General features: G+C 39.3%; 2 protein-coding genes across 4 annotated transcripts in view; both read left to right on the top strand.

Annotated features, from left to right (window-relative positions):
- The window catches only part of LOC125240457 (E3 ubiquitin-protein ligase MYCBP2), a 111,309-nt gene extending 103,317 nt beyond the window's left edge, over nt 1-7,992 (top strand). The window contains exons 69-72 of the mRNA XM_048148351.1: nt 3,832-4,038; nt 4,662-4,820; nt 5,478-5,586; nt 6,289-7,992. Coding sequence (XP_048004308.1) covers nt 3,832-4,038; nt 4,662-4,820; nt 5,478-5,586; nt 6,289-6,410 — 597 coding nt within the window. The 3' untranslated portion in view covers nt 6,411-7,992. The remainder of the gene's footprint in view (nt 1-3,831; nt 4,039-4,661; nt 4,821-5,477; nt 5,587-6,288) is intronic.
- Nucleotides 7,993-8,301: 309 nt separating this feature from the next.
- On the top strand, nt 8,302-16,082 carry LOC125241401 (sodium- and chloride-dependent neutral and basic amino acid transporter B(0+)-like). Of its 3 annotated transcripts, XM_048149867.1 has the most exons (11): nt 8,302-8,391; nt 8,606-8,846; nt 9,366-9,511; nt 9,608-9,648; nt 9,744-9,836; nt 10,408-10,668; nt 11,862-12,069; nt 12,804-13,020; nt 13,537-13,802; nt 14,349-14,609; nt 15,970-16,082. In XM_048149867.1, the coding sequence occupies exons 1-10, from the start codon at nt 8,371-8,373 to the stop codon at nt 14,565-14,567; spliced, it is 1,713 nt and encodes a 570-aa protein (XP_048005824.1). In that variant the 5' UTR covers nt 8,302-8,370; the 3' UTR covers nt 14,568-14,609; nt 15,970-16,082. The 3 variants fall into 3 exon arrangements, with proteins under 3 accessions (XP_048005824.1, XP_048005823.1, XP_048005825.1); XM_048149866.1 differs by lacking the exon at nt 15,970-16,082 and having other exon boundaries at nt 14,349-14,719; XM_048149868.1 differs by lacking the exons at nt 8,302-8,391; nt 8,606-8,846; nt 9,608-9,648; nt 15,970-16,082 and having other exon boundaries at nt 9,428-9,511; nt 14,349-14,719.
- The last annotated feature ends 520 nt before the right edge of the window (nt 16,083-16,602 follow it).

Here is a 16,602-nt window from a genome sequence, read left to right as displayed (position 1 = left end):
CATCGCCGCAAGCTACTTGAAGTTTTCCACCGGTGTCGTCGGCCGACACGCTGATGCTGGCGCCTTGATGTCGCCTCGATCGCACGAGGTAAGATTGCAGACGCGGCGACCTTCATCGCGCCACCGAGCGCAATACTGCGGCTGCCGCGAAGGCGTCGCTAATTTTCCTGCCGCGTCTGCCGTGACGACGCCGCGAACTCTGTTGATGCTGTTCACCGATGTAGCTGACTGTCATGCTGGCGCCGGTGCCTCCCGCGCTGACGGCGGCGACCTCGAGAGGGCCACCGAGCACGATACTGCGTGACGCGACAGGGGCATCGAAGACGCCTTTCGAGCTGACGACGGCCGTCTCAATCTCACCGCCGAACGTAACATCGTCTGCTGCAGTGACAAGCTGGTAAGATTGCTGATGTGGTCCCTTGGTACTGCTAGCCGCCACGCTGATAACGCCCGTCGCGCCTAAGATGTCACGCTCACCGCGAGCACTGTCTTCCCCTACAATGGTGCCACGACCATATCCGGGCTCCGTCTGCTACGGTATCGTTGCAGACTCTGTTGCTGACCAGGCTGATACTGCCCTCCAATGTGACGCCGGGCGCCGCTATCAGCTGACATCCCGTACACTATGGTATCCACTCTTCTCTTTCCAGTTCCCGTGAAGTACTTCGACAGTATTTACACTCTATTTTGACCAATGACTCCTCCGTCGCCGAAGTGAGAACAGATAAATTCTAAAGATGCTACGTCCTAACGTGGCTTGGCCACCCATAGTTGAACGAGGTAAGACGTCAATAACCGGACGAGGAGCCGCACTGCTGCGAGGGTGTCCTGACGATGTTCGCGAGCTATCTAATCGGAGAGGCGCCTCGCGAGACGACCCTGTGATTCCTGTACGTCGCTCATTGTGTAGGTCAAAGACATCGTAAAGGTTTGCGGAATTTAAAAAAAAAAAAAAAAAAAAAAAAAAAAAATCTTTCAGAATGTCCAGATCTGAATTCGAGCCAGCGTGCTGCATCCTGAGCGTGCGTCTGTTTACCGGGCGGACACCAAAACCGATCGGTAATCTGGCCGCGGGGGTTCCAAGTACACGACGATTTCCCGGAGGCTTGTGGCGCCCCCTGTCCATTCGAGAGATTAACTTATTCGCCGAGCCTCTAATAAACAAATTGGGAAAAATAAACCCGCTTCGCCTTAGTGAACTTGAGATTCCAGCTCAAAGCGAAAGGGGCCAGGAACTCAGGAGGACTTCAGTAGTTATCATCTGGCTCGACTATACTGAATTAATATAGAGCTTGATTCGATCGTAGAACCTGATTTCATCAATTTCACAACTTTCGTAGTCTACAGAGGGAGGTTGGTTTCCAGCATTACCTCGTACAGCTGCCGATAGCTGTAGGCCAATCGCTCCTGTTTTGCTTGCATTTGCAGCCCGATAAGACCTTAAATAATCGGAATATTGTACAAAGTAAAGCTCTTCCGATGGAAAATAATCTTCAACAGGCGGTGGCGCTGGCGACTGAAGTGACATGCAGCCGGATTAAGGTTCGCATAGCACTATATGCTATGCACAGTTCGGTTGTATGTTATGTTATGCTGTACGATGGCAGGACTACATCTCTTCGGTTACGAGTAACTACGACAGTAACTGCTGACTCCAACAGACTGTCGTACGAGGTCAGTATGCACCCCCTGGGAGCCAAGTAAGTGACCTTCGGTGACCTCGCCTTCTTCTGCTTCGCCCGTCATCGTACCTCTTCGTCTGCGAGAGCCCTGCATTACGCCGTACAACGGTACGTATTAAGCCTCCGCCACACATAAAGCGCATTCCGCTTCGCTAACGCTACGCTATCAGCGCGCTGAATGCGCGCGCATTCCGCTCGCGTCCCGCGCGCGTTGCGCTCGCAATCCGCGCTCGTTAGTTCCCGCTAGTGCCCACTGGGCGCAACGCCAGCGTTTGTGCGGTGCACCGCCATTATTGCGCTCCGCCTACGCTCTCAAAGCGCGCATGTGTGGCGGTGTTTTAATTCACCCCTTGACCTGCTACCACGACGTGTTCAGCAACCACCAGCGATGCGACACGGACGTCACCTCTCAGTCTACACTGTCGACCTTCATTGCACGAAGTAGAAATCCGTCGCATCGGGTTTTGGATTAGGTAATGGATTACCCTAAGAGTCAATGACTGACTTGAAGAAATCGACTGATACCTCCGTCCAGTGTAGTAGCAATCGACAGCGCTCGTACTTTTCATCTTCTAGGCTAGTTTTACCGAGCGATCAGTATCCTCAAATGCCCTCACTAAAAAGAGTTCAGAGTTCAGGAGTCTCGCTTGTAACCGCGCTCGCTTGACGCGAAATAGTCTGATCGAAAATACCAGTATCGTAACAAATAGCCCTCGGGCGCGTGAGTGATGACCTTTTTCTGTGTTTGATATGGACGTAAGACGTTGGACTTTAAATAGTCATATCAAAGCTAATATTGATTTAGATAATTTTTACGAAGGGTTGACAAAAGCAGTATCAATTACGTTACCCTGCTACAGTACAGATAGTTACACTACTTTTACAGTTAATTTCCACACTTTGTGTCTGAAATTGGGTTTATAATAACCTGATAAAATAACGTGTCTGTTAATAATAAAAGTGTATCTAAGGTTTTTTGTATCTTGTTCAAGTCAGCCTCGCCTACAATGTATAATAATGTCATTTCTCTAACTATTCGCTGACTAAAGCTAAACGTCATCACGAAAATCTCTTTAGGCGTTTCTGGCACCGAGATATTCGCGGATCGAAGGCGATTTCGACTGATACATCTGTCAAATCGGTTCAACAACCGATTCACTTATTCTTCTATGCTATGCCAATAGGGCTACCAAAGGCTTGCGCGCCAGCTGACTCGCCACCAGGAGATAATAAACAGGTCTCTATATAAGACCTCGGATATACAAACGGCACAAATAATATAAAAATTTTACCTTCCAATAAAATTGTTATTATTTTGCCTGGTATATCCGAGGTCTGAGTGATGCCTTCCTGGTAGGCTTAATATACCGTCGGCACTTCTCCTCAACAATGAGGGTGGCTGGTGGCGGGCCGGGGCGCGTAGGAGCCTTATGTTGCAGGTGGGGAAAACGGGACTACCAACATCGCGGCGGTGTGACGCCGGAGCGACTTACAACGAACGATGGCGCCATCTATCGGTCCGATGCGACGTCTACGACGTACTCTCTATATAAGACCTCGGATATACCAGGCAAAATAATAACAATTTTATTGGAAGGTAAAATTTTTATATTTAATATTAATATCCATATACTTTTTGGTCTAAGTACCTATATAAATATATATTTTATGAGTATTTGTTTATTTATTATTATATTATTATATATGTATATATTGGTGTATTAATGTAATTGTATATGTATATATTTGTTACCATGTGTATACAAAATTTGCATTTAATTCTTTTAGTGGTTGTACATTTTTGAATTCGTCACTCATCGTTAATTCGCTTCTACTCATTTCCTCAAAGGTTGACTGGAAGAGATCCCATTAAGGGATAAGTCCGCCTACATTGTATATTACTGACTCTGTAACTGTGTCTCTTTTGTTTCCTTTATGTACAATAAAGCTTATACATACATACATACATATGTATACAAAATCGAACTTGTAAATAGCGTTACAAATATACTTATAAAATTACTCGATCTGTTTTTGTGTACGGATAAGTTACGCACATCGTGCATGCTATTGGGTATGTGGATCGGTGAAAGGGAACTATAAGAATGGCACATGTCTGTCATAAAAGTGATTGTACATATTGGTGCAGGAGGACATGTGCCACTGGACGCTGGAGGAGCTACTAGCGCCGATCCGGCGGCTGCGCGAGGAGGTGCGGCGCAAGGCGCTGATGCGGCTCGAATACGAGGGGCTGGCGGCGCCGGCCGGCAGCGCGGGCCGCGCGCGCACCCCCCAGGACCCCGCCGCATACGCCATGGAGCGATACGCCTACTACGTCTGCCATAAGTGTGGCAAGGTATGATCGTTAAACTAAAACTTATATATTTTCTAAAGTTTTAACACACGGTAGCAAACAAATAAACAATGATATGGTAAACAGTTAACGTGCGTGGTCTATGGACGCATGCATTTCCAAAGGTTACATGCTCGTTGTCGAATGAGTATTTTCATTCTTTTTTAATGATTGGGGTTTAGGTACTGATGTGTAATACTTATTCTTACACCCTTATCTTCGAGTTAATTACGATGGGTTGTCTCATCCGAATTTTTCAATTAAGTATGAAATATTTTAGCAGTGTGTTAGTTTCGTTAGATTACACATTTAAATAGTGTGTGTACAGACTTCTAATATAAGAGATTCAAGGCTAGTTGCATCACAGTTAACATACAGATCAAACTCACGCGGTTACTTTCCATACAATAATATTTGTAGACGGTTTGGTACACGACGTTAAAAGAATGTGTACCTACTAATCATAACCATAAAATAAATAACAATTCATATGTAACTAGACTCCTTAACTCAAATAATCTTTTCAATTTAAGATTAGCAGTTAGGTATATTATAAATGCATGTACGTTTCTTAGAAATAAACAGATTATTTTATTTTTTATTTTTTATAACGATTGATCGTGCAGGCGTACTTCGGCGGATTGGCGCGGTGCGAGGCGGAGACGAGCGGCTGGTGGGAGCCGGCGGAGCTGGTGTGCGGCGCGTGCAGCGACGTGGCCGGCGCGCGCACCTGCCCCAAGCACGGCGCGGACTTCCTCGAGTACAAGTGCCGCTACTGCTGCTCCGTATGTACTCGCCTCACTCTTTCACCAGTGGCCTGTTTCACAATAGTGACTGTCGCGCGATAGTCACACTCGCCATTTATTGCCTGTTCAACATGGTAATATTGACGCTGAGTAATATTTATACTACATCAACCCAGAAATAGGCACAGAATTGTCAGTGTTAAGAGTCACTGCGGTAAAATAGCCCACTGTACACTGTTGAAGCTTAATGAAATGTAACTATAAAAATACTTCGATGAGTCATTACAACAGGGAACACAATGGCATGTAGCCCCACTACGTGCCATTGTGTTATATTAAAAATTGCAAATAATAAAATCAAACCGACTAAGGTAATTTCAATACTTAATAAACATTAATTTTTCGCATAGACGTCACATTTAGTGTTAGTTTGAAGAGTAAATGGAGCGCTGTTAATAAATGCGTCTGCCTCGTCTAAAAGACATCACCTTTATTATACTGTGCTTACCGTGCCTTTTTAGCGATCGAGACTGTTGTAGGGAGCATGGGGTGTCAGAGATCTTTCAAGTTTACCAAAATAATTATTTAACAAAATTGCGTAGGTACTCATCCATTCATCATCCATATAATCCTCCAAAAGTGGAGAGAAATTGTTAACAGCTTCTCAACCCTGAATACAATTTTGTGTAATTACAGGTGGCCGTTTTCTTCTGTTTCGGGACATCGCACTTCTGCAACGCTTGCCATGATGATTTCCAACGAGTCACCAACATACCGAAGCATCAATTACCGCAGTGTCCCGCAGGTATGAAACATTATTTTAAACATCTAAAAATCAATAAGTATTTATAATGGTTTATACGTATATTAAGTTACCTCATTCTTTCTTTTTATTTGATTTGAATACATTCTACATTTGATGATATTCGATTTCTGTTGTTATTGAGTACGTCACCGGCAATAACATTGCACAAAACGAAGGCAGCAAAAATATCTGACACGCTCTTATGGCTCTAGAAATAAGAGTGTGTCAGATATTTATGCAGCCTTCTTTTTATACTATGTTATTGCCAGTGACCTGCAGGGTTAGCACATGCGAGATAGACTACCCGTCCTTATGTCATTAATACATTTAGGAAAAGAGAGGTGTGATCTATCTGGCGGCGACTTACTCGTGCTAGCCCTATTGTAGTGGACAGTGCCAACTAATAGGCTAGTTTCCTACTAGTCAAATCAGCTTCTTTTTATGAACTGTCAAAACGATTTGTTAGTATGGAATTACTATGAAATACTGAGGAGTGACGTCACGATCAATTCATTTACTTTATATCTTTCTCTTTGACTTATTAAATAGAAATTATGTTTAAAAATAACTACTGTCCATATTTTTCATCTAATTATGTGGTGCTTTATTTCGTGCACTGCATAAAATATTTTATTTCAAGTATAGGAAACTAGCCTATTGGTGTTGCTTTAGTCCGGGTTTAAAGTTTTTTCATGTGTGTAGGTCCGAAGGGCGAGCAGCTCCCGGGCTCGTCGGAGGAGTGCCCGCTGCACGTGCAGCACCCGCCCACCGGCGAGGAGTTCGCGCTGGGCTGCGGGGTCTGCCGCCACGCGCACGCATTCTAGTACTCGCCACTACTTCCACACGCACCAACCTCACTACTAACTATGAGTTTCGTTTACGAACCGTAACGTATAGGGAGCATACATGTGCACAGCTCACAGGAACCCACTTACAGCGCGAAATATAAATGACAAAATTAAGTTTACAAGGTATACCCTATAACGCGCATGACACCTTTGCTAAGATTCGTTTATTTTATTGCCCAGAACCTCTTCAAGACTTGATTGTTAACTTGTTAGGTTTCGTTATTTTATAAATTGTCCCGTTTTGCCTACCTCAAGAAAAAAGTAACTGAAACCTGTTTTGTATTACTCAGTTTACTACTGCACTATTTGATTGCGGCGTAGTAGCCACTAGGAATTGAATGTTACATAAATATCATTATACATACATATTAGAAAGTGTGCACACGGGTTTTATTTCTCGACTAGCGCGTAAATTACATATTTTTAATTACTTAAGATGCGGTCTTTAGACATTAAACGGATTCCATAACTAAACACATCGCAATCTTTAATAGAATTAACGCGAACCTTTATTATAATAGAGAACAATGTTTCCTGCCGACATTAATATTTTGGTCTTTGTAATTATTCTTTTTTGAGAAAAACTATCACAGACAGTAGGAAAGCTGCTAATATCCCCTGCGTTTTGCGTACTTAGCTTAAAAACTTCTTTATTTGATAATTTTGGTTGATTGGTACTTTTTATATTAAATCAGATTAATATTAGTAATCAGAATATCTGCAATATCATTTTACATATTTACATTTTTAATATGTATAAATGGTTAATAGTTATTGAAGATTAGAGTTGTAAAATATGAACATATTTCTATTAATTGTTACTTTTACTTTACCTCATGTAAGATATTGTTATAATATAACCCACTAGACAAGTCTATTGAGAGGTAATATTTACGTTACATGTAACTTGTTTGAAACTAGTGTAGTAGGGGCTGGCATGCGCTTATACGATTCATATGCTTTTTACAGTGGAAACGGCGGTTGCTTATGCAAGGAAACATGTAATTATCAGCAGACGGGAATCGTATATGTGCAACCATCTTAATCAATTCACGTATATTTTTGGGAGATCTAAACAAGTAAACATGCATATAAAAGTGTTTATAATGGCAACATTTTGACTGAATTGAAGCGGTAGTTGTATCTAGTTCAATATTGTTACACTTTTAGTATATTTTGTTCATGGTAATCTCCTATTATAGTGGTAGCGTAAATTAACTTTTTATGAAAGGGATGCGCAATATTTTAAGAAAATTACCTACTTCTAGTTGTACTCATTGCACCGTTCCGATATACATATAACTGAAACACCAAACTGGTGATTTATTTTGTGTAAACGATATTTCATCGTCGTTTGTTAGCCTTTTACACTATAAACATGAAACCAATATCTTGACTAAAGAGTGTAAACATTATACATAACACTGTGTCTTATTTTACTTATTATAACGCAACGCAATGCACCTAGGCTCTATATATCTGTAATTAAATTGTGGATTATAAATTAGTTGTAAAGCTATTTTATCTACAGTAAATTAAAGCTTATGGTAAAAACTCATAATTTGCATTTTATTTTTATCGATATAACATTCCTACTGAAATATTCAAAAGATATTTTAATGTCTGGTCATGTCAAGATGATCTATTATAGAGGAGACTTCATTCAATATCAATATTGCCCTGACAATGAGTGCTTTGTCCAACAAGTTGGCGCGCGCAGATAGATAAGAAAAGGAGAGCGTCCCCACTGGGTCGATCCAAAGATCGGCAGGTATATTTTAGAAACGTAACTGATTATTATCGTTTTATCTCTGGTTTATCTGCAAAATGTTTCTCAATACGATTTCAGACGCCTTGATGTTGCACTTTCAGTTTTATCTGTTTCAGTGTACTATGCGCTTGTGGATTTTAAAAGTTTAGAGTGAATTAGAAATCAATGCACTATTTTAATTTAAAGGTAATTATACCAGGTGAAATAAATAGTTATCTACTAATGGCTTCTATTTTGGATAAGCATATGCTATGACGTATAATTATACTTACTCGGATCTAAACGATCAAGTAATTGTACGTCAATAACCGTACGTACAGTTCAGTTTATTGTGTCGCACAGCCTTTGTTTCGTGGTGATGAGATGCCGATTTTGAATAGTTTGACACAATTTTTCGTAGGACCGGATGAATTGGGAGGCCATACGAGCGCATTTGTGCACTTTGGCAGTGGCAGTCAGTTTTAACAGTACGTGGAGGGTTCCTCGCGAGGCGTACCGATATGGCGGGGCCTCATACTTGATGGCGTTGAGCGTTGCCATGGTGATATGTGCTCTACCGGCTACCCTGATGCAGCTGGCCATAGGACAACTTAGTCAACAAGACGCCGTTGGCGTTTGGAGAGCAGTACCTTTTTTCAAAGGTGAAACCCTTTATCCACATAAGGCACCGGCACCTATGATGGGTCATCGTTATTTTCGTTTATTAATTTTCTCATTTTTATACATATAAACTTGCAGTTTTGTTGTTGGTACTAATGATTATAAAAGTCTGAATAGTATGAAATGTAGAAAGTGGGGAAAATTAACCGGGCCATCATAGGCGCCAGAACTCTACATTTTATTATAAACAATTAAAAAACAGCTAGCATAGCAAAAACCGTTTTGGTATTTGGGGTCATTTGTAGCTTACATGAATAATTTCAATGGCACAATAATAGTGCCCGCTAATTTGGCATCTTACGAGTAAGTACTTAAATGGTCTCTAAGACAGTAACACGCACCTCAATGTGAATGTGACTATATTTAAAATCGGGTAATTCCGAAAGGGGAATCTTGATACGATGGAAATAATGGTGGTTTTTATATGACTTTCGGAATTACCCTAATGCACCTTATGTAGGTACTATTTAATTTCGTTACTAAAATGTTATTTGTTTCAGGTCTTGGCTACATTAGATTACTAATTTCATACATTGCAAGTATATATTCAATAATATATGTAGCTTTTTCGATACTGATATATCTACTCTTTACTGTAAATAGAACTATTCCTGCATGGGAATGCACGGAGCCTATTGCAACATCAGTAAGTTCTCAACTTTGAACTGAAGTACTTACTTAAAAATACATAAGTACAATGTATTCACAAGAATAATTTACTAGTTTAATTTTTCATCGACAGGAAGAAGAAAAATATGAATCGACTGAAATAACATGTTTAAAGTAAGCGATGTTTTTACATAGGTACCTACAACATATAATATTTTTGAACATTGTAAGTTCTTATATTTACTAATATCATATTTATTCTGTTACAGTTCTACTTTTTTGGCGCCGCTTATAGAACAACCTGAATCTTACTTGGCTTTGTCTATGTTGACAATAGTTTTATGGATACTTTTGCCTTTTATGTAAGTACTAAGTATAATCATCCTCCTTGCATTATCCCGGAATTTGCCACGGCTCATGGAAGCCTGAGGTCCGCTTTGTCAACTAATCCCAAGATTTGGCGTAGGCACTAGTTTAAGGAAAGCGACTGCCATCTGACCTTTCAACCCGGAGGGTAACTAGGCCTTGTTGGAATAAGTCCGGTTTCCTCACGATGTTTTCCTTCACCGAAAAGCGACTGGCAAATATCAAATGACATTTCGCACATAAGTTCCGAAAAACTCATTGGTACGAGCCGGGTTCGAACCCGCGACCTCCGGATCGAAAGTCGCACGCTCTTACCGCTAGGCCACCAGCGCTTCTTTTATGTAAGTAAGTATGTACATATATTTATTTAGCAAGTACCTTTTGGGCGGTAACCTAAAAGGTTCTACTCCATTCGACTTCTAGTACCTACGTGTAACATGCCTAATATAAATAACTCACATTTTTCTATAGTTTCAGAAGTGGGATAAATAACACTTAAATGTGTCACGCGATGCGAAGCCAGACTAACAGTAATAATCTATTCACAATACTTGTTTTAATTTTCAGATTTTATAACCCTGTAAAACTGATGAAAAGGATTTTATATGCCTTAGGACCATTAGTATTGATACTTATGGTTGTGATTGCTAGTTGTATTGGGAGTAGCAGCAATTTAGCAACGTTTCAAAGACAACATGACTGGTTCCATTATTCGGAGTCGAAAATATGGCACAGCGCCATCATTCAAGCACTTTTGTCATCGCAAACGGCGGGCGGCTTCCTAATAACGTCCGGCTCAGCAATATATTCTAATGCCGACGTTGAGCGGTAAGGAAATACCGACTCAATAAACTTTTATTTATTTTGTATATGAAATAATGCATTATTTATTACCTACATATAGTACAGTACTGTGCTGTACAGTAGGTTGTTTTCTATATAGATATTAATGTATCGTTTTAACTTCAAAAAAAGGAGAATGTTCTCAATTCGACTGAATGTTTTTTTATAGTAAACGTATTACGTCTGTGACAAATTCATGCAGTCAATACAAAAATCAGCTGCACAGAAAAGGTAACCTCTCCTGCTGCATAGAAGTGTGGTGCCATCTCGCAAGTATCTATTTACATATAATATACCTAACAGATTTTCCAACTTTCGATAGGTATACACCGTGTTTCCGGTAACACTCAAAACCTCAGACACCCCAACTGATTTTTATTTTTTTAAACTCATCTAGAGTATTCATCTTTTAATCTGATGGTTACTTTTTTTTAAATGAATTTTTAATTTTTTGTACAGCTCTACTTGACTTTTAGCTCTACACTCAATAAAATAATTGCTAACTTCCACCATAAACCACAAAACTATTTATTTGTGTACGTTACTGCAACAACATAAGGTTTACCAATAGACAGCTCAGATGTCACTGTAAAACACTTTAAAGCTTTGTCACAGTAAACTTCAAATTGGACAGGTAATCGCAGTAAGCAAATTTAAACCCAATGTTTAAAATGACAAGGTTGTAATTAGGTACGAGTTCAATTTGTTATGACTTAGATAAACATTAAGATTAAACTGACAAACAACGTCAAACTCGTAGCGAAAAAATAATCGTCCAAGTAACCAGCCAGTATTAATACCCCTAAATACTGAAAAAGGTAAACAACCTCTAGCAATGCGATATACACAATGTTGTCTTACGAGTACAATAGAATAGGCACGTAAAAAATAACTAATAATACAAATTTAAATAAAAATATTACCCCCATCAAGATATAGCTGAATCGATTCTACTCTCGATTCTGAACACACTGTTTTCAGGTTTTTAGTGTTAAGTGAAACACGGTGTATAAGTATGTTCGGTGACAATATATTATTTATTATGCCACAACCAAGCTGATCTGATGATGGAGATATACTGTCTATAAGAACTCTGTGACATAGTGCAAAGCAACTGAGTTACGGTGAAAAGTTTTCATTAAATTATAATTTTTGCCTATAATTTCTTGGCATTTTAGAACGACTTGGGTACTTTTCATCGCGAATGTGGCATGTAGCTGGTTCGGCGCAGTGTTCTGGTTCAGCATAGCGGGCGGCGAGGACCGCGACGAGACGGCCCTGGCTGTGCTCGTGCAGATGTACCGAGCTGCGGAGGATCACAGTCTGGACATCATATGGCCGATACTTGTGTACGCCTTGTTATTCTTCTCAGGAACCATTTCTATGGTAAAGACTTTTTAAATAAATAATAATAATATAATAACAAATATTGGGGATATTACCTTACACAGATCAACCTAGCCCCAAACTAAGCAAAGCTTGTATTATGGGTGGGCCATTTTTTTCAAAGTTGTCCACCCCACTTTTTTGTAACATGGGTATTTTTTTACGCGATTAATACTTAGAATCGCGAGGTCTTTCGATCCTGATAGGAGAAAAAAAATGTCCCAAGATTTCCATAGATTTTTTTGAACCTTCCATTTCGTTACCGCCATACAAAATGGTAACGGAATGGGAAAAAACCTTGGGACACTTTTTTTCTCCTATTAGAATTGAAAGAGCTCGCGATTATGAGTGGAAACCACATAAAAATTTCCAAATCCAAAAAAAGTGGGGTGAACAACTTTGAAAAAAATGGCCCGGATGCTAAAGCGACGATATACATACTTAAATAATAAATGCATACTTATATACCTAGAAAACATCCATGACTCAGGAACAAATATCTGTGTTCACCACACAAATAAATGCCCTTACCGGGATTCGAACCCAGGACCGCGGCTTAGAAGGCAGGCTCACTACCGACTGAGCCAGACCGGTCGTCAATACCGTCCCTTCCGTAGAAAAAATCGTAGCGATTACATAAAAAATGAATTAGGTAACAATATTTCTAATTTAATACCATTTACGTTGAACAAAGCTACGTAATGGTTGGTGCCTGATCGATTGCAATGTTTCAGCTAGTCCAACTGTTTCCACTGTACGACAACTTCCGGCGGGTTGGTGGACAAGGGTGGCGACTGATATCGTTCACGCTCTCGTTCTTCGGTGCGGCGGCAGCGCTGGGGGTGTTGGTAGGAGGACTGCCCGCTTTGTCAATGCTAGAAGACACGGCGGTTCCGCTTCTCATCTCTATAGCGACTGTATTAGAAATTCTGGCTTTCATATTCATTTACGGTAAGTTTTAATGTCGTAGGTGCATGTTATTTCCTTATTTCGTTTTTGTATTTAGTGGTGCTTTATACCGTCAATGTCGATTTCATCTTTAATGACGACTTTCGGACAAAACTAAGAATAATATCACAAGAGTCATAAGATATAAGTTGTCGGTTCTTAATCAGAATGGCTTACAAAAAAACAAATCAAAAAATATTTAATAAAATAATTTGATTCAGAACGACTGACTTATTATTAATACCTTCTAGCAGTCTGCAGTCTTTCTAATTTCCTACCTACCTTACGATACAAACTTTTTGTATCCTATTTAAACTATGTTTTTTTTTATATTATGAATGGGCTTACTCTTGGCCACAGACTAGCCAAAGGCAAATACGTGGCCTACGATGGAATGAGCTCGCCCAGAAGATGCCTGTAATCTAAATATATTTTCAGGTGTGTTAAATTGGTGTAGGTAGGTTTAATGTGTACCTACTACTAACCAAGTGAACAAACAATACCTTCTTTCAAATACAGGCTGGAAGCCATTGGTGGAGGACGTGGAATTTTTAACAGGGCGGGCATTAGCGAAACCCTGGGTGGTTGGCTGGTTCGCCGCGCCCACTGCCGTGCTGCCGGTCACAGTGTGGTGGCTGGTATCCATATTCCTCGACGACCAACAATGGACACAGGCCCCATGGCAAGCAATTACTGTTCTGACTACAGCATCACTCGCCGCTACAGCATTCTTCGCGTTAGCTGCAGCGTCTGTTGCTAAACAAGTTCAATTCGATTTCTTAGGGGTAAGATATTAAACCGTAATGAGCTAATGAGGATAAGTAATCTTGTAAAAACTATCGAATTACTTAGTTCTAATGTTTTGATTTCCTGTTATTTGTAAGCCGCTTCGAAATTCTTATCACGAAATGCTCGTACTTTTCCTGAATAACTTCCGTCTTGTTGAGGAAAAAACCTTGTCTATCATGCGACATAGGCCCCATCAGGACCTCGGAAACATTAGGTAGGTATATTACTTTTAATAATCATATCAGTTGGAATATCCTAAAATGTATCAATCTAAGATTTTTTTTATTTAATAGCTACAGTAGGTAGGTATCTTTTAGATCTATCCAGTTTAAATTTATAAATTTAAAATCATATAAAAATACATACATACACAACAATATAATTTTGATCATACAGCAGAGAACAACAGGTGATTAAATTAACTAATACAGTCATATGCTTCGGGAAAGCGTATTCTCTTAAAATACATATATTTATTGTTTACTATAAATTAAGTATGAACATTAAAAATACGTACTTAAAATAAAAATGTATATTTTCAGAAGCTGAAGTCCTCCTTCAAACCCTCAAGGCACTGGGGTCCCCGTGATCCAATAACATATTATTACTGGACAGCTCGACGCCAACAGAGCCAAACGGGCGCAAGAGATAGCTTCACGCCCACCTACACCAGGCGACAGTTGGGACAACTCTCGGGAGGAGCCAGCATTTTCGACATCAGCATTACTCAGCCAAAGAAGACTCCCGAGGAAAGCAATTAGCTAAACCTGTAAGATAATGTATATAGGAACGTAACTGAAAAGGTAGCTAAGTAATAGTATGTTTTGTAATACATATAAATAGGTACGATGAAAAAAAATCGTTAATAGCTAATAAATGTATTGTATGTTTTTTTTATGAAGATTATAATTGTTTTTTTTTTTACTATATACTTATATTATTAAATTAAAACGGGACTTAATCGCGTAAAACTTACGTTCGTTACGTTACGTTCGTTACGTTCTTCGTGGAATCCAGTGATTAGCAAGTGTAAACGTGAGAAAACTTCCCGTCTCATACCATCGGATGTCGTATTAAAAGTGACTGATGACAATCATGCGGGTAGTTCGAAAAACTCGTACAGCTAGAAGATGTTGATACAACTCCCAGCCAGTCTACCCGTGACCACGGACGTAATGTCATGTCCGAAACGTCGGGTTAAATATAAAACGTAAGTTTTACGCGATTAAGTCCCGTTTTAATTTAATAATATGAGTGAAGATCGTGTTAGTTTAAATCAATATATATACTTATATACATCCAGTACCTACTATTAAATATTATTTCAGTACAGATGGTGTTTTTTTTACGCACTAGTGCGAGAAGTGGTTCATTATATGCCAGGTCGAAACTTCGGAGTGCTATCTGTACTGAAAAACGTCGTACGATACACGTGCGAAAAGGAAATTCCTAACTCGTGTCGATTTAAAACACTCCCTTCGGTCGTGTTTTAATTTATGGCCACTCTTTTCGAACTTCCTTTTTTACGCACTTGTATCGTAATGTATTATTTTAGGTAGACGCCCCGAAAAGCTGTTCATATTACCGAATGCTATTTTATCACACTAGTGCCATAATTATAATAGAGAATTATGTCACAAAGGTCTATATGTGCTGTTAAGCCAGAACCGATTTTAGATATATACAGAAGAGGTCCTTACTATAGAGCTATACAGATATATAACAAGCTACCTCACCAGATAAAATGTGTAGATAAAACTTCCCTATTTACTACTAAGCTCAAGAATTTACTATTGAACAAGGCATATTACTCTATCCAAGAGTATATGGAAGATACACACTTATAATAAGCCTAATTAGTAATTGTTTAAATAGTATGTATTAAAAATTGCCATACCCCACCAGGGTGCCATGTGATCCTATGTACCTATATGCAAACAACTTTGTAACCATGGTTCGCAATAAATGATTATCTTATCTTATCTCAAAATGTACAATCCTAAAGGTGCGATATGTATGTGCGAATATGATTTTCTATTTTTGGCACTTCTATCGTAATTCGTAATGGTCTACTAAGTATTACTTATCTTAAATGCGTAAGTAAGGTATTATCTTTTAGGAGTTTTAAGTAATTTAATGAGGTTAGTAAGTACTCTTTTTTAGGTAACTCACTGGTGAGCAGTGAGTACGTGACTGAAGCTTGTTCAGTGACCTTCCTTTAGTAAGTAGATGAGTCCGCTTCGTTTGCGACGGCCGTCCTTTCTGGGTGTGATGAGCCCATTACTTATTCCCGTCACGACGCCATGGCGTCATATTCTAAGTTCTTAAGGAAAAATGTTTCTTGGATTAGTTCAAAGTAGTATGTACCAAAGAATTATCTTTTTCTCATACTATTAAAATTGTTGTTACATATTTTGTATCGATCAATTTTATTGTCCTTCTACGAGTAAGTAACAACGAAAAGCACGAAAACGTATTAAACTTCATGTTTGCATGCGTATTAAAATAGCATAGCTAAAAATGTATAGAGAAAACCCTTATGCATCTTTTCTAATCCTAGTATCCTTGTTTTACCTGAAACATAGGACGAACCTTCTTTGCTAAGGCATTTGAATAAGTATAAAAACAATAAATATTTGTATGAATTCTGATTAGGTAAGTAACTATAATCCGATTAATTGATTACAATATAGGTATTTAAGTCATCTTTCAGTATTTTAAAATTTCATGATGGGTCTAAAATACAAAGCGCAGTAGGTATTTAGGTATATTTTTCGGCAAATGGACATTGGGAGT

Source organism: Leguminivora glycinivorella, chromosome Z (assembly GCF_023078275.1).
Source record: "Leguminivora glycinivorella isolate SPB_JAAS2020 chromosome Z, LegGlyc_1.1, whole genome shotgun sequence".
In the NCBI taxonomy this organism is placed as follows: Eukaryota; Metazoa; Arthropoda; class Insecta; order Lepidoptera; family Tortricidae; genus Leguminivora; species Leguminivora glycinivorella.
The sequence above is the reverse complement of the archived record's forward strand: the minus strand, read 5'-3'. Positions and strand labels throughout refer to the sequence as shown.

Bases quoted from the DNA above. Each gene is read 5' to 3' on its own strand.
- LOC125241401 (XM_048149867.1), top strand. From the start codon at position 8,371: ATGCACTATTTTAATTTAAAG. The intron at 8,392-8,605 runs GTAATTATACCA...AATTTTTCGTAG, and splicing joins TGCACTATTTTAATTTAAAG to GACCGGATGAATTGGGAGGC. The intron at 12,070-12,803 runs GTAAAGACTTTT...GCAATGTTTCAG, and splicing joins TCTCAGGAACCATTTCTATG to CTAGTCCAACTGTTTCCACT.